Source organism: Cyanistes caeruleus, chromosome 5 (genome assembly GCF_971803275.1).
Source record: "Cyanistes caeruleus chromosome 5, bCyaCae1.hap1.1, whole genome shotgun sequence".
Taxonomy (NCBI): domain Eukaryota; kingdom Metazoa; phylum Chordata; class Aves; order Passeriformes; family Paridae; genus Cyanistes; species Cyanistes caeruleus.
The window spans coordinates 17,904,429-17,928,192 of NC_141705.1; the positions used below are offsets into that span (position 1 = coordinate 17,904,429).

Here is a 23,764-nt window from a genome sequence, read left to right on the forward strand (position 1 = left end):
TACATTTTTTTTAAGTCTAGTTATTCAAAAAAACAAATCATAAAAGTGAATGGTGCAGCAAACCATCTAAACAACTGGTCTTGGGTGACTTGTTAACTATTTACTTGCATGAACTCGTGTCAATAGACAGTGACCTGAGGGGCAAGAACTCCTTCATTTTATTTTTTCAAACAACAGGCAAAGAAAATCAGGTGAAAACCGGAAGCCATCAAGCTGTCAATAAAAAGAAATCACCTGATTCATAATGCACATAAGTACAAACATCAGTAAGAAGAGCCTCTGTGCTGGGACAGTACAGCCTTGATTTGGGACTCCTATCGGCTACACTGGCATGTGAGCAGGATGATGCAGAGATGAATTAGGTGTGTGCAAAATACTGGTGTGTTTTAATCCCAGAGCGAAGGCCAGTATCTCATCACACCTAAGCGGATGAGAGCAGGGATTTATACTTAACACTTACATACTATCTAGACTAATTGGACCTTTATCTCACTTGGCTCCAGTATGCTACCATAACTATTAATCATTTCTAGTCCGTGAGACTCCCAGTGCCACTGGGAGTGCCTGAGATTGTGGGTGCTCAGCTCAAGTGAGCTTTCAGGAACATGATTTGCAGAAAAACTGAAAATTCACTTTACGAAATACAAATCTTTCTTTAAAAAAAAGAAGTGCACCAAAGACACCCAGGAACTTTGTAAAGGGGCTTTTGGACACTGTCCTTCACATAGACAATGCCACATGTACTGCATTAATACCTCAAAGGAGAGTGTGTTTCATTCAAAGCTAGATTTGGGAATTAACACCGTACAGCTTGAGCAAGTAATGCTGCTTGTGTACTTCCCATAATTTCCTTGTCATTCTGGTTCCTTCCTTTCCACCCCAAATAGGCTGTATTTCTATTTTTGTATGACAATGCCTCATCTGGAAGCTTAAGTTAGATAAAACATACTACTCCCAAAATAACAAGAGAGAAAAAAAAAAAAGGAAAAAAAAAAAGTATAAAAAGATATTATTTTCTTTTTTAAAAATCCAGTGATTACCAAATAAGAAACTACACAAAACTTCCATTCTCTCAGCAAAAGAAATAGTTCCTCACAGAGCATGTGAGAGTCTCTGGAGGAAGAAGACATCTTCTGATCTTGAGCACCCCCAGTCGTCACATTACCGAGCGGCAGAGGCAAGAAATAGTGCAAAGTATCCAGCTGCACAGTGGAGAATGGGGACAGGGTTAATGTAAGGGAGGAGAAAATAACTGTTTCATTCCCATCTTCCTAGGCCAAGCAACCAAGAAATGTAAATGCAACACTCTAAGAAGCTGAAAATAGTCTAATTTTGCACTGCAGTACTGTAAAATACCATTAGGGCACAATTTGTCCCTACAGGTAAGTATGGGCCAAGCTGTGATGAGACAGCAATGCAGCCTGCAGCTGAAGTCAATGAGTGTGAGAAAAGCAGCAGTGTATTTCATTTCCAAACTATTATTTCTGACCTATTACTTGCTGTGTAGATTAATTCCCCCAGCTGCATTGCCCCCGTTTCTCCACACATATCCCCGTTTCCTCACACCGGGGCAGTCATCCTCAGACAGACCCAAAGGTGCCCATGAGATGTTGCCCTGTCACCATCTCCCAGCGAGGTTAACTACCAGCCTATCCGCTTGTCCCTCTGTTTCCAACACACTGCGATTTTCAGAACAGGAATTGTTTCCTCTACAAGGTATGTGGGGGAATGGTCACTACCTTTCTGAGACAGCTTTATACTCCGCAGCTGGGGCCATCAGAGCAGACAGGCAGTAACACACAAGAGAAGCAACGAGGTGATCAAGTTCCATTGGTTTTACTGCAATAATCTGTATGCTTAGATTTGGCAAATACGTAATTGTATTACTTATCTGGAACTTACACTTCGAAAGTCTGCATCTTCAACTGATTTTTCCGACAGGAAAACGCTTCTGCATTTTTGGATTTTGATGGATGTGGAAAAAATATGTGTCCACAGTTACAAAAAAAGCAAAACAAGTGTCCAGCACAGTTGCTGCAAATGTGGACCCTGCCCCGTGCCTCCCCGCTGCCACCAACATGCCCTACCCTGCCTGAGGCAGTACAACTGCAATTCAAGAACCCGATGGGATTTGGAAACTTTGTAAAACAAAGTGTGGAACATTATACAACTAAAGAAAAAAAGAGGGCTTAAACACAAGGCTTTGGAGGGCTATTTTGATTCAAATTAAGTTAATTCCAAGTTACTTGGATGTAAATTACAGAAATTAAAGAGAGAAGACCAGTTTCTGCTATCAGTTACACTGGTTTAAATCCAGAGCAGTTCACCATCTGCATCAGGGAGATCACTGTGGCTTAAGAGCTGTATACAAAGGAAGGAGAATTTTATTCAGAACATCACATCCTAGGTAAGCATTTTACCATACCATTTCAGTTCATTTTTTCCAGCCTTTAAAATTCTACCATGATAATCAGGGGCTTTCTGAAACCGGTGGGCTAGCTGTACTTCCTGGAGCTGTGGTACCTGCTGTGTAAGAAACAGCACCCATAGTTTGCTTTTGTACAAGGTCTTCCTGCCAGCTAATCAATTTATTGTCCAATTTCCCAGTCAGTGAATGATCTATGGCCTCTCCCATCAACAAGGAGGGAAGGAGGTTAGAGTTTAGGAGAAGCACGGCTGCCCAAAACCACAAGGTGGAGAATTATGAAACCTTTACACAAAAAAAAAAGAAGACCAAGACAGCAATAAAGCCACCAGAATCCTCTTGTACACCCTGATCTCTCGTACAACCTAACCCCCAATGCACAATTGGAAAGAAAACAATTAAGTCTCTCCTATCACACTTTTATTTTTAGAGTGCTCGCCACCAGGAGATCTATGAGACATCAGAACGCTGAGCTCGTCCCTGAGCTGCTGACTGTCCTCACTGCCTTCTCTGCCACACGCACCCTTGCTCTCCCCTATACATAAACAAATTGTGGACCTATCAATTTGTGTGCAAGTAACTTGCACAGTAAGGCTATGACTGGTAAAAATCTTTACTAGAAATCTTCCAGCTACTCATCAGCTAGCTGTTGTGCAGCACTCTGCATCTTGCCGAGGAATTCAAGTGGAAGACAACAAACAAGTTTCAACTGCTGTTTTGCTCTGTAGCTGACAACAGTGCAACTCCTCATCTTGACACCACAGGGCAGTGTGCTCTAGGCACTCCTTAGTTGTTTCCCCTCAAAAATCAGAAGTTCCATTTGAATCCTTTTAAGGCTTCTCCCCCATATTCCTCAGGGCTGCAGGTCTGGTTTCGCTCATGAGGATTAAAGGAACCAGTCAGAACCCGAAATACACCAGCAGTTTTCTTGTCTCTTAATGGCGGAAAAATAGTAAACTGTTGTCCACCAGGCTAATTAAAAAAAAAAAAAATCAGAAAAAAAAAAAGCAAGCAAGGACTTTGCAACATGCACTTGCATCACCTTGCCTTACCTCAAATATATTGGCGGGTTCATTGCTGTACTGATTGGAGATGATCTCTGACTGGTCGCTGTACCACTTGAGTCCCCCCAGAAAGCTGTCTGCGTCCAGGTCGTTCACATCTAGTTCAGAGAGGTCAAGTTCTGGGAGATCTGGGCAAAGAGGCTGGTCTTCGCCAACCAGAGCAGCACACTGCAGGATACAGAACCACAGAAATAGTTTCATTAATTACCAGGAATCTATTAACTAATATCATGTGATAAGAATTAAGCCTCAATTAAGCTGTGGCACAGGGTCACTGGGATTGACTTTGTTTTCTGAAAAAAGAAACACATAGTATTTGGTCATTGTTAGCTCTATGTAAAGGGGCAGGGAAAACAGCAGGGCATAAGCTGCCTTCTCTATCACATCTCTGTCCAGGGACAATGACCTTCCTTCTCCCTGTGCCATTTGATAATGATCAGATTCAAAGCTTTAAATCCAACAGCAGAGGCCAAAGCATGGCCTTATTCTCCTTTCAGAGTGAACCAGTGCAGGTAGAAGTTACAGATGAATACCTCTGGGCAAGGTCTGTCACGCATTTCCTGATACATTCAGGTTAAAGAGGCACAGCCTGTTACAGCCCTCAGCCCTGGAGGCTAGCTCAAGCTGGAGACGGTCACACTTTCACTTCTACAGAACCTTACTGTAATTCGTACAGCCATTCATGATGGTGGCTACGATACGGGCAAAAAAAAGTATGGGTTAGTGGCGCTGCTGTACTCCTTTTCTGATGCACAAACCACAGCCACACAGATTTGCACAAGGGTCCTGGCAACCAAAGTGTGGCTTGAAATATCCCTATATTCTCCTCTCAGTGATTGGCATAGTTAGTTCACGCAGCCTTTCACCTGCTTGGTGTGAACATATCTATTATCCTAGCTGGTTTCCTAAATATCCCCAGAGAGAAGCTGTAATCAGAAAACCAAATGGGTTTTCCTCTTCTAGCAGCCTCTGATTCAGTAATCCTAAAAGACGGTCTGTGAAACATTTCGGTTGAGGCAGTTAGCAAAGTTTAGTCTGCAGGAATCCTCTTCAGCAATCCAAAATGTTTTTGTCTGCACAACTTAGGAAGAGAGTGAGGATAAATAATAACAAACTTGGAGTAAGTTTCCTTTTATATGACAATACAAAGCTATATAGGATATTGACTGACCTACTATGGAAGAAAAAATTAATAACATACATCCACTTCAACACAGCAATTGAAATGTTAGAGTATCCACCAAAACCATTTCCTAATTATAGAAAACACGTAGTAACAGTTTGGCAAATAGCCGAGTCCCATATGTCAATGCTGCTCAATTAAGCAATTCCTACGGCACTGCACCGTGTATCCTTGTAACTCATCTCTGAACATCTACGTCGATACGGGCACACAGCAAAGCACATGTGGAGCTGCAGAGGCACCAGGCACTGAATGGTTAAAAGCCATCTGAAGTCAACTGAGTCTAAAGGCATCTACTGTGAGTATTTCTAGCGCTGTGTTAAGGATGGCCAACAGCAGGACCTCCTCAACTCCTCTGTCAGTTGACTGGGTGGTTAGAATGATTGCCCAACCTCTACCTGGGCTGAAGTCAATGGAGAAAGCGCCACTTTCTGAAGGCAGGTGTCTGTAGGGCACTAACAGTGTCCGTGGATGTGCACTGCTCAATACTGGCTGTGTCGCTCTCGCAAGGACCGCCTTTCACAACAATGCAAGCCAGAGCTGCTGAAGGTGCACTTCATTGAGGTTTTTGTCCCTGGAATCTCGGTGTGTCTGCAGTGCACGGGCTGGATGCAGCAGCGCAGCCGTGAGCAAAGATTTTGTCTGTTGGCACAAAGACTCGGTGCAGCTGGTGTGAGCTATAATTTACCAGACAACTTCTACATCCACCAGGACACTACAAGATAATCATAGAGTAGGCCAAGGGGCAAGGAAGCTGAGAGGTTGCAAAACGAGGCTCTGGAATAGCAGTTGTTTTTCTTCCTATTATTTAAGGGGCTGTAGAACTATAAGAAGTCAAAAATCCCACTTAAGTAATCTTAACTTCTTTTTTTTAATCTGGATTTTATAACCATAATTTTGAGTGTAAGACAAAAAAAAAAAAATCTATAAAAAAAAAAATTAGAGAGTTTCCTCTTCTTCAGTGCGAGGCACAACCTTCTGGCAGCAATCTTATAATACAGAGTTGACCTTTTTTGATGCTTGGCCGAAATCTCTGATCTCATTAAAGGATAATCTAGTTTTTGACTGAAAAGGTAGATTCTCAGCATCATTCTCAGGTTTGTGTTCTGGAGGTCAGTAGCTTATAACTGATGCCATAGACTTCTAAAGTATCCTGCTGATCTGTTACTGCTTTCATTTATAAAAATAGCTTCACCCTGTGAACCACCTACTTAAACATGTTTACTTTTGGTAATCTGCATTTTTAAAGTTCCTACAGCGGGCTTTTGAAGCAACATAAACAATGGTATTAAAAAAATATCCTGCTTACTGCAGCTTTCATTTACCTATAGTGACTGCGATGTCACCTAAAAATGTAACTGCTGAAATGAAGTATATATGCCTTGCCAATGTTGACATGATAATAAAATCAATGTTTCTGAATATGACATTATGCTTCTGAGCACACAGAGCACATTAATCTGAGACACATTAGCAGCAAGTGTTCCTGTTATTAATTTATATTTGGCCTTTGGATGATGCCAGATTTAACACTCCAAGTCCTAAAACTGTCCTCATCTGACATGCTGATATTTGCTGTTTGCCTATACATCTGTAACAGGTGCACCTGCATTGCTACCACACATTTTACTGTCTTTCCACTGTTATTTGATATGATAGTTATTCCATAAGTATAGCCCTCATTTTACAGTAACATTTAGGAGGATAAAGCAGTCACTAAACACAAAAGGCTAATTAGTGTGCGTTATTTCACTCCAACAGACCTTTTTTCTTAGTTCAGGCGCAAACAGTAAATTAGCTTAACTGCACTGATGGTAATGAATCATTATAATTAAGTATAATTCTCCATTAACCTATTAACCTTTTGGCTGGTTTTGCGCCTTTGAAGGTAAATTAAAAAAAAAAAAAAAAAGAAAAAAAAGAAGAAGAAGACTGGAGTTGTGCCATATTAATTATATTAATGAAAATATAATCTTTGTTTTATTTTTAACAAGTTTTTCAAAGTGCCAAGGGGATGAACTCAGGAAAGAAAGAGAGACTTGACAAAATGTGTGTCATGTGGATTCTCTCTATCAATCTTTGCAACCTTACTGTACATCACCTTCATTAAGCTGTGAAGCACTGGGGACGCTGATCAGCTACAGCGATGCAGGCCTTTATTAAACAACACGCCGTCCTGTCATTATGTGAGCGAGAATATAATACATTTTACATTGACAGCAAATATTAATGATTCAAAAAATGAAAGCTGCCTCCAGTACTTGCTGCCTGCGTTATTTTAGCTCAGTAAAGGTGATCCCCTGAGCCAAAGCAGCACGCAGATGATAGTGTTGCTACAGGAAGTGCAGTGCAGGAGCACACTGGCAAATTCATACCCACAGTTAATCCATCCACCACACAATTAATATTAAGATCAAACTCTTTTTTTGGTTCTTCTTTTTTTTCCCTCTCTGCACTATGAAAAAGTCATTGACATGAATTATCTATTCTGTTACTAGCTTGAAATTACTGCAGGAACTCTAGTGATTAAAATAAATCTTCAGTATTTCCACATAAGCTGGTTCCACAATCAGTTCCTAGCAGCATTAAGAATAATACATGATGGGAAAATGAAGCTACGGCAGATGAGACCCATGCTACGAGCCAGACAACAACCCACAGGATACTCCAGCTACTCAGAAACAATTAGGACTTTGGAGCCAGAAAGTCATCCACTTACTGCCTTGACTTATAATAGCTACAGGACATATGAATTATCCATATCTATTCCACTTTACCAAGAAATCAAAACAAGATAAGACCAATTACAATATGCAAACAGAAATCTGCGGATACAATGGCAAGCTGCAAATATTAAAAACATGACAAAACGACTTGAGAATCCACACACATGCTCTACCAGATAGAAAAAAATTTACTGGAGAACATGGAAACTTTAAATGGCTAGCTCTCTACAACGAGAACATCTTATTTAAAAAGCATTGCCTGTAACCTGTTTTTCCCTCCCCCATTGCCCAAGGGGAGCATTTTAAGCGCTTATTCCGAGCCTGAAGCCAGAGGATTAGTTCCTTTGAGCAGGCCTGTATTTGGGATTCCTCTCCATGGGGTCCAAAGAAAGTTTGCCTCGCTTCGCAAGTTGCCCGAACTTTCAGGTAATGCTCCATTTTGCTGAATGCAAACATGCAGAAATCCTCAAACCTCGCATTATACTCCAGAGATTACTGTGGGGCTGCTTGACTTTTTTTCTTATTTTTTTCCTTTATGAATTGTAGCCAGCAGAAGCTGTGGATTTGATGTATTGCCATCTATTTTTACACAAGCAGCAGCAGCAGCAGCGGCAGCAGCAGTTCACACAGTCCTGCATAAACTCTATTCTCATGGTTCATCCTGTTGTCTCTGCTGTACAGTGGGATTTAACCATTTCTTGGACTTCTCAGATTGACTGCGAACCCTGCTCTTCGGGGCATTAGCTACAACGTCAGTATTAAAATACCGTAAGTAGCAGGGAAGCGTCTCTTTCCAGAAATCTCTTTCAAAAAAGCATCTAAAGCCAAACAACAGGGTATTCATTCCTGTGTGCGTGTTTGCATTCTGCAGCTCATAAACAAGGAAAAAAACCTTCAACAGCTCACAGTGAAACAAGGAATTAAGATATGAAGACATGAGTCAATTATAACTTTTTTTTTTTTTTTTTTAAAGAAATATTAGTCTTATTCTAAATAAACATGGCATTTTTCCAACCAGGCCACTAAACGCCACTGGAAACGCCACTTCAGACACCGATTCATATCAGTATCTTAGAGCATAAATATTGCATATGACGGGAAAGCGAGCCAGAGGCACATGAAAATAGTTTCCAACTGCAGGAGATACTATACTGATGACAGGAGCTCAGCTTTGATTTGCTCAAGGCATCGCAGAGTAACCTTAAAATAGCAAACTTACTGGAGTTAAGATAAGATAGGGAGTTGTTTGCAAAGTACGCCGCCCCGGCCGTCCTGCCGGTGCCCCGGCGAGCCCACGGCCCCCGCCAGCTGCCGGCACCCCCGGCCGCCCCCGCCTCACCTCCAGATCACTCCATACACAGTCCTGGTTGCACATGTCCCACGCCATCCAGCTGCGGAGCGACGGCAGGAAAGCTGGCAAACTACAGTCCAGAGGCAGGCAGGCAGGCAGCAGACACTCATGCAGGCAACCAGACCCTCTCTGAGAGTGAACCGAAGGCACCTGTCTTACTACTGTTCCCCGTCACATGACAAAGCTATTAAAAAGTAGGCTGGGCTGTCACTCATCCAGCCTTCTGGAGCCGCTGCTCCAGCCCGTGACGTCAGGCAGGGGCAGACCCAGCCTGAAGTGAAGTAAATCTTCGCAAAAGCCGCTCCGAGCGCGGCGGCCGCGGCCGCGATTGAAAGCGGATTGCCGCGCCACACCCCCGCGGCGCCGCTCCTGCCCTAGCGCCGCTCCCACCCCTCCCCGTCTTCCTTCATTTCTTAGCTTGCTTGCTTTGTCCTCCCCCCGCTCCGCAGCACACAATAGGCAGAGCTGTGCGTATAATAAAGAAAAAGTGAAGTGACTCCCAGCCGAGCTACAGCCTGCGCGCTCCGAGCACCTTTGCCGTGCCTGCGCCGCTCCCCGCCGCTGCTCCCTCTGGAGGGGCTGTCCCGGAGTTGGGCAAAAGTTACACCCCTCCCGGCATTGTTCTGCCCCCGGAGATTCTGCACCTCCCCAGGTATTTCGCTTAGGTTACGGTTTCTCATAGACAATCGCAACTCAAGTAAGTTTTTCCACGGTAAATCCATCGGCAAGCCCGCCCCCCGCACACCCCCACCCCAGCACTCCACTGAAAGGGACTCGGCATCTGTAAAAAATGTTCCTGCGGTTCTGCTCCGAGGGGGAAGCCTGATGCTGTTCCCACATGGATTACAGTACTTGGAGCTGCTCTTTAACCACTCCTCTGTACCCGTGCATTCCCCAGGAAACCACGGCAGTCACAAGGAACTGCCCACGGCCGCCTCTATGAACTGCCCCAGGGCACTGCTCTACCCTCCTGACCCCAGCTCAGGGGTTGTGCACTGAAAATAAAATCATTAAAAAATCTATAAAAAGATTTACCACAAGTCGTGTGAAAATCCGGACACGCTGTTAACACCTGTCTCCCCGTCAAAGCCTTTTCCAGACAATAGGGGCTGCTGCAGGTGCAACTGGTTTATGATGCCCCTTAGCATCGCGTACACAACAAATTCCATGTACCAAGCTGAACTGAAAATTGTTGTCCAGAACAGGGCAAGAAAACCCAAAAATAAAGGTCTTGTTTAACTATCCCCACCTGCCTGCTTGTTTTTTTAAGCTGCAGTTCTTTTAATTATCTGGGCGCAAAAATTCTCGTGAAATGTAAATGTTGGCTCCCTTGTGCTGGGCTACCAGTCAAAGTTACAAAACTATAGCTTATCATCCTCCATGTCATGAAATATTCATTTTCATTGTTATTTGCAAACTTGAGTATTCTAAAGACTAAATGAATTCAATTATTATTCAAGGCTATGGCAATTTTGCTGAGAGGAAAAAAAAATAAATACGAAGTACAATTCTTGAAATAGCCTTTTTCCCACAGACACTGGAACCTTCAGAAATGGTAGGAAGTATCAGATATATTCTTAACTTATTTGTGTTTCCTTGTAATTCATTATTGCCAGTCCTGATAAAATGTACATTTTTCCAAGCTTGTGCTTAAGTTGTAAATCACATCGCACTGTCATATTTTTACCAAGCACTGATGACAAAAAAGGTATTGTTTTTACTTTACTTAATTAAAAAAAAAGACAGTAAAATACCAAGTAACTACAGAAAGCCTTTCCTACAAATAATTAAATTAATGGTATTGCTTTGCTTCACAACAAAAAAAAACCTAATTTCCTTCCCAATTATATGCTGATTTAATGATAAAACTGCAGTAAATTATTAAGATCTGTGGCAAAGGTGAGTACCTCTACCCCCTGAACAGTCAACTGTGAAATAATACTGGGCACCTGCCTGCCTGGAGTGGAGTCGGTTCTTATTAATTATTATCTGTGGATCCATGGTTGGTGGAATATTCTCCTTCAGTACCTACTTATAATTGTGTTCATTGACTGTGCCGAATCCATCATCTGGGGTTTTTTTGAAGTTTCATTCACACCTTTTATAGAAATGTATTTACACTGGAACATTTCATATTGCTGTTTTGGATATTTTGACCTGCTCATGTTGTTTCTATTTTCTACATTTCCACTTCAATGCTTTCCCTTCAAATTAGCAAGTTAACTGATAAATATAAACTGTGACCTTAGTGGTGCTCTCACCATACAAGCTTTAGAGATTGAAGAACTTTTCTAGTGCACTATAGAAGGAGCAAGCAAAAGTGCTAATTACAGGGCCCCCAGAGCTTTTCAATGTCCCTGTCCACATTAGAGCTTGAACTTTGCTGGCACTTCCATAGCTACCTGGAAGAGATGCCAAGCAAAACTCCAACTACAAAAGACTATGAGATTTCAACAAGGGTTCCAAATTGCTTGGGAAGAATTTTATTTATTTTTAACTGAAGTGTCTAACTCCAGCCACAGTATAAATTTACCCACTAGGATTTTTTTTTTCCCCGTGTTTTAATGTGGGTTTTGAGCACAGTGCCCCAAGGAGGAGAAAAGCAAGGAAGACAGCTGCAGTGGTGGTGTAGTTTGGAAACGACGCAGCCTCCGCAAATGCAAATGAAGCCTGTGAAACCCAGCCAGCACCTAAGCTGCTTCCTCAAAGGAAACCTTGTCTTCTGAACATTCCCTAGAAGCTTTAGCAATGCTCTTCACTCTGTTTTGACAACACTAAAGAATTGCACAAACATCTTTTGTGGGGCAATATCTGGGCACATGCACACACGATATTTGGTTCCATAACAAACACATACAAAGAAAATTCTCCTTCAGCTGACAAAGTCTACGGGTCCATTTCACACGATTTGCCCTGTTGAAATGTCATTTATCAGACCACCTCTTCAATCACTGCATTTCCCCTGTTTTCAGGTTAGTCTGTAGCAGGTCTCAGCAATTCCCAGATCTTGCGTTTTCTTCTTTAAGGGCCATGATTAAAGAAAGTTCTGATAAGCCTTCCAACAGCATTTGGGCACTAATTCCCAAATCCTAATACATTTCTAATAGGAATGGAAGGTACAGCTGCCTGCAACAACAGGAAATACAAATCAAAGACCAAAGCCTTCAAGCCCTCTGTCCTTGATTTTTTCCTGGATTCAGCAATCATTTTATCTCTTTCTCCTCCTCTTTCACCCACATTTTCTAGCTATGGCTCAGGTTTTCCTATATAACCTGTAATTTAGGTTTCTCAAAGAAGTTACTGATTTTGGAGACCTCATGACCAAAACTTAGCCCTTTCATTATGGCACTGAGGAAAAAATATTTTCTTTTCTTTCCTCCAAGACTATGATACTCTGATTTTTGGGAAAGTTTGCTACTTTCCCAGTGGAGTAAGGATAAGCAAACTTGTACAGAAAAACGGTGCTGGAGTTTCAGACAGATGAGGTTTGCAAATCAGTTCTCACATTGATTCAACCCTTTCTGCTCAACCCTCCAAGAGTGAATGGCCTTAGAGCAAAAGATCAGCCAATGCTGTATATAAAAGAGCAAACTGCACTCCAAAGTTGTGTTAGTGTGAATGGTGTTCTATATAAAGCATATGTACCCTATTAATTTTTTATTAAAAATCTTCCTTCTGTGCATCTTTACTCTTATTTTTTGCACAGTCCTGTATTTGTTCTCCAGTCCATTCTCTCTGTTCCACTTCTATCCTATTTGTTTGCTCTTTTTTTTATTTTCCTTTCTCATCTTCTTTTCCTTATTTATCCAGTTCATACTACCCAGAGTACACCCTCAATAGCATAAGTCAGTGAATCAAACTCCTTGAACTTCTGGGTTCATTGGTGCAGTAATTTTACAGTGGAATAAAGCCATCTGCTCTCTCTGGTTTTGTTAGGGCAGTTATGATTGGAGAATTATTTGTTTTAAAATCAGAAAAACCCAGGATACTGCTCTGTACCAGCTCTGTGAAAAACCCAAGGGCCAAGTTACGTCTTGGCCCAGCTCTGGGTCACAGGCTGCTGTCTGAGGAGCTGTATATTCGAGAGTCCAAAATAACTTTCTCCGAACAGCAATGTGTTACGGACATTACTGACACCAGGCTGAATTTTGCCACATCTGCCTCCACAGACTGGGGGCTCAAATAAGCAGCACTGAATGCCAGGGGAAATCACTTGCTTGTGTCATGTGCAACTGGACCTGACTATGACTATTTACTATCAGTGCAGATTACTTGATTATCTGCATTAACCAGGCTTGCAGACATGCAACTCTTTGCAACTGGGTGCTTGTAGTAAAGCCTTCCAGGAGTGTTCAAGTGAAGCAGGAGGATCACAGGAACTCAATACAAGAAATCTTATGATTCTTTTTATACCTCCCTGAACATCACCCTCTTTATAAGCATGTTTCACTTATTCAATACTATAAACCAAAAAACTAACCCACTTCAGCTGATTATGTAAAAAATATATTTGTCACTTACTTTCCTCCAACATTTGAAGCTTTCTCCAGAGCCCTCATTTGCTGTGATTTGCAGGAAAATCCAGCTTGTCAGGCTTACTAAAAGGAATATGAACAATGTCTTTCACTTGGATGTTACTGTTTTATAGAAGGGCTGATCTGTAAAAGAGTATCTACCTTTAAATTTATGACCTCTATATGTTTGAGAAACGGAGCCATGTAAACACATCCATTTCCTGGGGAGGCTGTGGTGCTGTCTAAGCACAGACACCCAGGCAAGCCAAGGAGACAGATTCCAGTTTTGCACTGTCTTGCAGGTTGGCAGAGCAGACAGGACCACATCAAAATCGCAGACCGTTGCAGATCTTCATCATCTCTCCTTTACTCACCTCACTGCTGATATTTCCTTGGAACAAAAGAAGTCATAAAGTTCTTATTGTCCCCTTATTCTTCCACACATTCAAGTCCCTGGGAAGAGACCAAAGCCTGCTCATATCTGATATTATCAGATCCAAGGAACTGGTTTCTGATATTCCTGTTCAGGGGCCTGGAACATCTACCCTTACTCAGAAGTTGAGCCCTTCCTGTCCCACTCCCAGCCTTGCTGGGATGCTCATGCCCTTCCGGCAACAAGCAATTGTGTTCTCCAGCTTCAGACACACAGGGCAGAACGTGGGGAAGGTTCAGGAGCACACCTTCCATTTGGAACACTCTGCAGAGCTCTGAACACCCCACCCAGGCCTTTCTCATTATGTGTATTACCATCCACCTTGATCCCTTTCCCTCGAGCACCTAGAGAATTACCCTGGAGCTCTTCCTCCCTGACTTGTTCATAGAAAGCCAATCTAGTTTTTACTGACTTTTTCTGAGAGGGGTCTGAAGAGGATGATTCCATGAACAACCACCATGGATTTGGTATCTTAGGGCACAGAAAAGATTCTCTGGTGCAAGCATAAGCAAGTTTGTGGGGGGTATCAGCCTTCAAAGCTACCAGACTTCAACTGAGGTGGCCACCCGGCTGTCACATTGCATTTGGGGTTTGCTTTGCCATCTGGCCATTTAGTCACCCAGACAGGGCCTCCCAGCCCGAGGGGGATGCCCAGGCTGCAGTGCAGGAGAGCTCACTGCCTTACCAGATCCATGCTGAGGCTCGCAGTAGCTACTGGAAGAAAAAAATCTCTCATTTCCATAACATTGGCTATCCCCTCTCTAAAATGGCTGGGTAGGCAACTGCAGTGGAGCACACACAAGGCTGCAGTACAGCACTGGAGAGAACAGTAACCTTTAAATACTCCAAAATCAAATCTTGTTTTACACAAAATCGCTATGGTAAAGTCGATGTGAATGAAGCACCTTTGAGTGAAGGAACAGAGGGAAAGGCAGTGGACAGTTTTAGTGCCTCCTAGCAATTCTTTTTAATAAACTAGAGATGACAGACAGCCTTACCAACACATCCTTCATCTTCAAATACGACTTTCTTCAGACAGAGCTCAGTGGAACTGAGTCAGCCTTTTTTCTTGGGCCTAGCTCTTGGCATTTTTCATATTAAAACAAAGTATAATGCAGAAATAATTCTGGACTCTAGTAATCTGATGGGATTTTAGTAACGCAGGCCACAGATTAGCTCTGCAACAATTTTAGGCAAACAAAGTAAAATGAAGATATCACATAAAACACCTGATGTGTATGGGTTTTTTAAATATGCTTATGGATCAAGTTACCCTTTATAGGGTTATGCCTGCCTGTGGAAGTGTGCAAGCTTTTGAGGAAATTCCTGTCAGTGGAGAACATAGCTCCACTCATGCAGCAGCCAGCACTCACTGCTTGGCCTCTGAAGCTCCCAGGCTGCAGCAAAGGTCCCCTTCCCCAGCTCATCACAGCCCCTGCACCCCATTTTCCTGAGTCAGCCAAGGACAAGCCAAGCAGAGATGGGATCACCTCCCTGCAACACCCAACAGTCTCATGCAGATAAGGCTTCTTCTGAAGGATCAGCTTTGCCTGACCTCTTAACTAGTAGCCCCTGCCAGCCAAAATTGAGCCCTGGAATTATTTTTAGCCAGAACCTTTCATGAATTGCAGTTAACTCACAATATGCAAACTAGTGACTAGTACTAGAGAAATCCCTATGGGTTTTGTGGTTCCACTGCCTGCTCAAAAGTCCAATTATTCATTTTTCTTGGAGCTGCAATATTCTTCTAAAAAAGTTGCACAAATGGCAAGAGATGTCATTCTCCCTCCATCCCCAGTTCAGATAACCGAAAAAAAGGAAGATAAGCATTTAGCTCAGGGCTTATTAGCTATACAAAGTGCAGCTGTAAACCTTCAGAGTCTGACCCTCCTCCAGATATGCCTTTGACAAGAAATTTGTCAGTACTTTCACCTCTGACTCGGGGCCAAACATACTAGTGCAGAGATGGAATAGGAGAGCTAGCCATAGGAAGGTATGGGTGAGTTACTGCTTTATTTTTATTTTATTTTATTCTAGCCAAATCACTTGCTTCAATACCTGTATGAGAAAATGCAGTAAAGTAAAAGGGGAGGTTAAAGTAGCTGGAAGGGGTGACTGCTCTAAATCCTTTGGAAAGGAATGGAAATCTTTAAATGGATTTAGGCAGGCTTTGAATCAGACCTTATCACAGAAGGAATGACCAAGACAGTTCAAAGCAGAAACTCCTTCACCTTTTTTTTTTTTTTTTTTTTTTTTTTTTATAAAATTTTCATACTATTCAGGCTTCCCCAGCTTTCCCCTGTGAATACAACAGGAATAAAGCACATAGATTGCATCACCTATCACCATTTTAGACATCTTTGTTCCCAAGAAATTTAGTATTTGCTGGACATCTTTACCCTGGGACACTTATTATATATTATTTTGTAAGAGGGTACCAGGAAGATTCATGCTTCCTCCCCAAAAGAGCAATAACTGTATTTTCATTACTTCATGTCTGTCAACAAATATGGCAAGTTTGCTACTTCTGTGTTTGTCCCTAATGGATCTCTACCATTGGAAAATTCCCCAACACTCTGGCTCAATTAAACACTATTTGTTGTTTCTGCTCTTTTGAACTCCACATGTGGAAGTGCAAGTCAGGGCAATACATTTAACCAAAAGCATTGAAAGGACTGTGTGAGTTTCACTCTGAAACAAAGATTTCAACAGAGTGCACCTTTTCCTTTTGCCTATTGCAGCCTCCCCCCTTCTCTCTGAGGAACAAAGAACCAAGTCCAAATAGGAAACTGTTAGAATGGAAGATTATTTTAATTTCTGTTGTAAGTTGCTGTGTATAGAAAGCCCACTGAAAAAACAGCAAACCAACCCCAAAGAGCACTTAATCATAATATTATTACCAATTTATTAAACCAAGATTGCATAGACTGGAGAAATGAGTGTGACACATCCTTGGGGGTTTTCTGGAGGTAGACCTCCAGCTGTTTTATTCACACATGCACTCCTGTTTACAGGGACTTAGAAAAATATTTGCACTTCAGTTCAATGCAACACCATTTTATATTGTTTACTGATTTTCCTTAAGGAAGGGTAGAAGCATGCACAGCAAGCTGGAGAGGTACACTTTGGGAGACAGGGCTACCATCTTCCAGGGAAAGTGGGGGAAAACACATGGTGGTTGTTAATTTATATCCTGGACAATGCTATAAATCGAAGCATCGCTGACAATTCCTGCCCAGTAAACATGCTCAATTTCATCTCCCGTAAAAAGGCGAGCAGGCACTAAATAGCAACACATTTTGATTTTCATTTAGCCACTTTAATGATAGGTGATGTTAGTGGAAAAGATCATTTATCTTCAGATTTATTTTATACGAGATAAAAGGCCTTGCCAATTTTTTAAAATTCATTTACACAAGTGAATAAATCTTCCCAAACAATAAGTAGGAAAGTCATATTTCTTTAACTTTGCTAAAATCTGAAAATGCTGATCTTGGAGTGAAATAGACAGCACTGGCATTTTAATCAAGATCATAAAGACTCCTCTTCTAAATAAGAAGCACAGCTATACTTCAGAAAAAAAAAAAAAAAGTCTGATTCAGAGATGCCTTTTTTAATGCATTTTATAAAAAAATCTCTGATAAATCAGGAGAGACACGTGCAATCTTTATGTCCCCTTCATTTTTAGATCAGTTCCAATGTGAAGGCTACCTAAAAATAGACAGAACCTAACCTTTCAAATATCTATACTGCTGCATACCACGAACACAAGCTTTCAGTGCCTCTCATGGCTTTCAAGAGCCTTGTGCTGTGCCTGTTTGCTCCTCTGGCACATTACCCCACGGTGCCTATTGCACCCAGGCATGAGACAAGCTGCAAGTTGCAATGCGCGGTGCACTGCAATATGCAATATTTGAGACACACAAGCAGAAAGATCATGAAAGCCAGCCTTCCCTTTTGGCTGTTTGATTTTTGCCACAAAAAGGACACTGACAACGTTGAACCTAGTAAGTGAGGATGTGAAAATGAAGCTGTGCTGGCTGCCCCAGCAGCTCTGTTTAGAAAGCACAGGCTGTCTGGTTTGCAGCACACTACCCTTAAAAATATGAAGGGAACAATAAGCTCTTTTATTGTTTTCTACAGTGCTTGCAGACACAGTTCTACCCATCTAAAGGAGAGCTTTTGCAACAGTGCACTGAGTAACTGGTGTAGAATTACAAGACAGCAGAACACTCGGTAACTATTTCTTTGCATTACACTTTCAAAGCTGTGATTCTACTTGGCCTAAACAGTATAGGTCAAATACATCCCAAGCACAATCCCAGCAATTTCAGGTCAGTGGTACCTGAAAAATCAATAGCATTTAAGTTGATGAAGTTATAACAAGGGGGATTTTGGCCCAGGCTGTACAAATATACTTATTGAATATATTCTTCACTTGGTATTATGCTATATTTAATTGTTCTCTAACGCTAGACACTTTACTTAGCAGGTCCTAAAGTCACACTAGAAGCTGGAATAGGAGGAATCTGTACTAAAATTTCCTTGTGGGGCTGCCCTGGAGGCTTTGAGTGACTGTGACTTTTGCTTACATGAAATAGAAAATCACCCTTGTACCAGTTGTTAGCTAGCCACTCCTACCAGGAATGAGCTCGTAAGGACTTGCTTTTCTTTGTTTACTGTCATGCTCTGCTCTGACGGAGTCACAAGTTTGTCAAGGCATTTTACTCTGTCAAGAAATGAATAAAATAACTTACACTGATAAAATAATGAAACAAAGCAGCATCAGACTAAATGAATTCCTTCAAAGAATTTTAGATGGAAAATGTCTTACCTGCTGACAGGAAGGCAAGAATAGCAAACAAAGGCATAGGAATAAAAGCTATTCAATAAAATATCGATTTCATTATCACCACCTATTCAACTTAATTTTCTTGGCATCCATATCCCTAATGCAGGTTTGTGATAGATCGTACAATCACTTTTTAATTAAGCCCTACTGTGCCTTGTATTAAGAACAAGACAGTATACATTATGGCACAATATATCTACCAAAATATTTAATGCTTATCCTTTTCATTTTGGTATTTAAAAGTTGTTCTCTTAGGAGGTGGTATCAGTATTTAACAACATTCTTGACAGCAAGTATAAAAACAAAAAGCTTCATACTTAATCTAGCCATGTCAAAACTGAAACTCCTTAAAATAATTGCTTTCTGAATATATAGTATTTCTATTGCATTATGCCATTACTACTCAGCTTTCAACATCTTAAGATGCAAAACTTGTTCCTTCTCCTACATACTGATGAGATAGGAAGTGGCACAAGGATAGAAAACTCACATTTGACCAGTTGAATGGTACATGAAACAGATGTTATCATGTTACAAGAGATATTTAATGAGAAGCTATAGAAGACTGGCAGCTTCCTGGGCTAGCAGTATTTTTGTTTCAGGTCTCTCTTGGTGTCTTGCGGTTCTGCTGCTTGTGATGGGGCAGATCCTCTATAAGAACAGCACTCACCTTCCACTGTAGTACTGGCACTTTTCAAAGGGCAACCTTCACTTTAATTACTAAAATTTACCCATCTTCTTCCAAGTAAGAAAAGGCTGTTGTTGCATGTATAGTGTGGTTTTAGTTTTTAATGCCAGAAATTAATCAGTAAACATAGTTACATTATGGTGTACTATTTCTTATTCTGTACCCATAGTAACCAAATTAATCTCAAGGCACTGCTGGCATTAATTCAATCTGAAGCTCATACTTTGGATTTCACATAGGTGCCTTCATCCTATTTTTCTCAACTAATAAAATGTTAATATATGGCCATGTATTTATTTCTGGTTCAGTTCAAGTTGAGGTGTGCAGTACTTTGCAGAAACCTAATTAATATGAATCATACATTAGAACATTCTGTTTAGTATACAAAAAAAAAAAAAATTATGCTAGCACATGAGTATGAAACAGAACATCTAAGAATTCATTTCTAGCTGTAACTTCTCTGTCTCTTGCATAGGGAAGGCCAGTTCTCCTTACCCTTAAATCTCCATTAAAAAAAAATCCCTAACATATGGTGCAGTTCTTCACTGAAGAACTCCACCAAACAAATCATAAATTATTGAAAAAATAACAGGACTGAAGAGATCTTGGAAGATGAGATACTGACATCTCCTCCTGTACCACTGTGAGTTTGGTGCACACTAGCAATGAACTAGTTCCCACAGTGATCCAGATGTACTGTCTTCAGCAACACCCACTGATGGGAGTTTTTCCACAGGAACAGCCTTCAGCCAAAAATACCCATCCAGTTGATAGTGAAAAACCATCTCCACACCCCAGGAATTGTGCCTGAACTGCTCAGGAGACATAAGCAGCTCAACAGCTGAGGTGCTGACTAGGTCTTCTCTAGACCTCAACAAGAAGAAATCCAGTTTGTTTGTCAGAACTTAATTTGGGCAATCTGATACCCCCAGCATGCTACAATCCCAAAATCTTCTCTTTTGCTTAGAGAGGTTTTGCAGCAACAGTTCACACTTCTTGGAACCCTTCTTACCTAGCTGTTCCCAGTCCCAGGGATTCCCAGGAGCACTAGTGTCCCCAAGTATTTTGGTGCTTTCAAAATACCCAGCTAAGAGAAATTACTGCACTAAATGGTGCCTAACTTGATCCAACCACTGACAAAGTAACAGGGCCAGATTCTGCCACTCCTGCTCACCACATACAACAAGCAGTCCCATCAAAAGGCTGAGCTGATGTGAAGAGCTAAGGCAATGCTTATGGACAACCAGAGGGAGTGCAGGTGATCTGTGGCTCACCAGGTGAAGATCCCCACTCTGAAAGGAATCACCATCATGCCAGTGCTGCTCTGCATGGAAGCTCAGGCCCCAACCTGCAGCAAAGCTTGTATTTTGGCTGACAATGTTCTGTTCTGTCCTGGGGTGACATGTTCTTACAATGTTCTGTTTGCCATGTTCCGGCAAAAGCCACAGGGATGTTCGAGCAAGCCCACAAACAGGTTGCACTGGCAGCCCCACACCCACCACTGCAGGACACAGAAGATTCAGTGGGTCTCTCCATTAGGCACATCACTCAAGGCTGTATCAAAGAGAAGCTCAAGCCTAGCCTTTGCAGATTGGCCCACCTCAAACAAACCTCCCCAACACAGGACCGCATCAAACAGCTGGAGTTCAAAGAGCTGCCCAATCATTTCAGGTTCTTGCCTTGGTAACCGAGCGCCAAAACTCTCAGGGGGCCCTGGTGTCCCCTGGGCACTCCCATAGGGCTCCACTGGCCTTGAGCCCTGCCTGCATACTGCACCCAAGGGCACGATACAGTCCTTCATTTTCACCAACTGCTACAGAGTAAGAATTCCTAGAATGGCTCAAACACACACCAGTTCAAATATGGGTACTTTCAGACTTCTTTTCTATTCCAAATTATGTGCTTTGCCAGCTTCAAAAAAACAGATGGAAAACACGTCCCTAAATGTGCACCCTTGTGATCATTCCAAAAGGAAAGCAGCACCAAGTAGCTTAAAATGTTTGCTAGAAAAAATCTTTTCCATATCATGCAAATAGCAGACAAAAATAACCGCTAGGCAATTGATATACATACAAATATTGGTTATTTTAAACAGTAATTTGTTATTGAGGACATCTCACTGAAATATTATAATATTCAATTTCCTCTGCATTTGCATGGAAAAGGAGCTGGAGAGCACATGATCATTCATTTAACTATTACATAAATATGTCTATCATAAGATCACACGGTTTTCAAGCCAGAGTTCAAACACATGTTTAATGCATGAGAGTATGATGAAGAAACTTGTGAACTCACAGGTCTCGTAGCACAATCTCAATCAGATACAAGCTTGGTGTAAATATGTACAGTATCGTGTGCTTTCCAATAGCACCATGTCTCCAGGCAGCAGTCTGACATCAGCAGAGGAGACAGGTGGTTCCCTTTCCAACCCCGGAGGGGTGAAAAAAAGGAGTTAAGACACTGTGTAAATATAGCAATATTTTTTCCTCAGTGTTTTGCTACAGTTTTCAACCCTTAATGAAACTGCAGTGCATGAACAATTCTCATAACATCTTTGCTACAAATCAGTGAGTGGATGTCATGTCCTAAGATATTTATAACCTTAAAGGTAGTGGTAAGTGATACTGTTTGGCAGCCTCGGTTTAGAAGTGCTGAAGTTATTTGCCTTTTGGTTTCGTAAGAAAGGAGCTCCAAAAAGCCACAAAAACCCAGTTTCCTTGCTCTAAATGTATCCCTTTCCTATAGCAGATCACTGTTTCTAATAATGCCTGTAAGAATGACAAACAGCAGTCAAACACAGGCACAGAGCAGGTCACAACTGCTTTTAGCTAGCTCAACTTTGTAAACTCTAACAGTGTGAGATATGCTAAACCCTGCACAATCCACAGTAGTTTTATTTTGAATCTCACATTACAAAAGTTCACACATATGCTAACCTGCATATAGAACAACCCAATTTGACCTTTTTTTTTCTATCTGTACATAAATAGATTTGATTTTTTTTTTTTTTTTACGCAGTGACAGCCACTGCCTCTTAAACCATTTTCTTTTGTTGCATTTCCTTAGAAACACAAATCTTGTTCCTTGGCAGCAGTCGCTGTAAGTGCTGTACCACATGCCCAAACTAGTTCTCACTCACAGCTTTAATTCACAGTAAGTGGCACGAAAGGAGGTCAACACTTCTCAGAAACCACTTTCAGTTCTTTGCTGCTTCAGTATCTATTCTATAAAGCCATCCGCCCTAACAGAAAGAAAGTTGCTTCTTATATTGTGTCCCTTGCTTTTTTATTATTGTCATCTTTATGGAATGGGCTGCAGAATATATCTGATGGAATAAAAGAAGATTATTCCTGAACCCACATTCCTTGTCTCCCTTTTGCAAGATCCTAAAAAATAAGTAAAAAGAAAATAAAAATTAATATTTTCTGCAATGAAAATGGCCCTTTCTTTTTCCGTGCAGAAAGACTTTAAATAAATGGCAACTCAGTGTCAATCACCGGGTCTTACTTTCAGTTCAATTTACTTGCCTACAGAATGTTTATTTTTTTAATCAATCTAACCAAGACATCATGGAGGTTTAAAATCAAACAGCCTTCTTTTTTCCATGATGCATCACTGGTAAGAGGAATGGCCTTGCTGACAATATTTTGCTGTCACATTTGCCTCTACAGCTTCACTGCCTTCTCTGTGATCAATGAAAACAGATTTTGACCTCATCTATTTCATTTCAAACCATATTCTGCCCTGAGGCACACGAGTACAACCTATCATAGTTATAGTGGCAATTGGGGCAGAATTTGTTCCTTTCCTGACAATTCAATATGTGATTCATGAACCAGAATTGAATCCAGTTCTCCCTTCCTAGAGCTCCTCTGGTTTTTGGCATCAGTAAAAAAAGCAGCAAAGATGAATTTATGTTGGTCATATCAGCAGAACTGGCTGGGTAGTCAATAATCAGACTGCTCAGCAAGATGCTACCTGACCAAAAGTTAGTTACTGTATTTTATTTACACAGTTTATTCTGTAGTCTGCTTGCTTGCTTGCTTGCTTGACTTCTCCCTCTGTTGTTTAATGGGATCATAAGACTTGGAAAAACAACTCCTTGTCTTGAACATTTCTAATTGGCTTAATAAAGCAAACCTAAAAAAAGATAATCCTCTCCACAACCATCACCTTAAAAGCACACCCCTGCCACTAGACATGGAATACCTGGTGTATTCACAGGGTATGCAGTTGGAGGCAATAACCAGACGATCAACTTTCTCATTAATCCCCAAGACAATGGACCACTTTTGAAACTACAGGCTCCATTTTATTCACACATGACTCTATGTGCCAACACCTGCATGCACTCTTTCATCCAACGTGCTGCACAGCTGAGGCGAGCGCACTTCAGCACACGCTGTCTCACACGGACACGCAGCGATGTGAGGGGTGCAGCACACCTGGGCTGAGGGACACTACACCACCTACAGAAGTAGGAGAGCCTGTTCTAGATCACCCTGGGAGCGCTAGCACTCCAAAG

General features: G+C 41.5%; 1 protein-coding gene and 1 long non-coding RNA gene across 3 annotated transcripts in view; one reads left to right on the forward strand and one right to left on the reverse strand.

Moving 5' to 3' along the window:
* The window catches only part of PPARGC1A (PPARG coactivator 1 alpha), a 363,672-nt gene that overhangs the window by 58,185 nt on the left and 281,723 nt on the right, over nucleotides 1–23,764 (reverse strand). The window contains exons 1-3 of one of the 2 annotated variants that reach the window (XM_023925422.2): nucleotides 9,282–9,315; nucleotides 8,738–8,878; nucleotides 3,478–3,657 (exon numbers count right to left, since the gene is read on the reverse strand). In XM_023925422.2, coding sequence (XP_023781190.2) covers nucleotides 3,478–3,657; nucleotides 8,738–8,785 — 228 coding nt within the window. In that variant the 5' untranslated portion in view covers nucleotides 8,786–8,878; nucleotides 9,282–9,315. Of the gene's footprint in view, nucleotides 1–3,477; nucleotides 3,658–8,737; nucleotides 8,879–9,281; nucleotides 9,316–23,764 lie in introns of those variants that run through there. The other variant, XM_086888438.1, reaches the window with a different exon arrangement.
* LOC111928396 (uncharacterized) lies at nucleotides 15,590–19,755 on the forward strand. The gene is made up of 3 exons (XR_002864089.2): nucleotides 15,590–15,689; nucleotides 17,840–17,932; nucleotides 18,189–19,755. It is a non-coding gene; the product is annotated as an uncharacterized LOC111928396 (long non-coding RNA).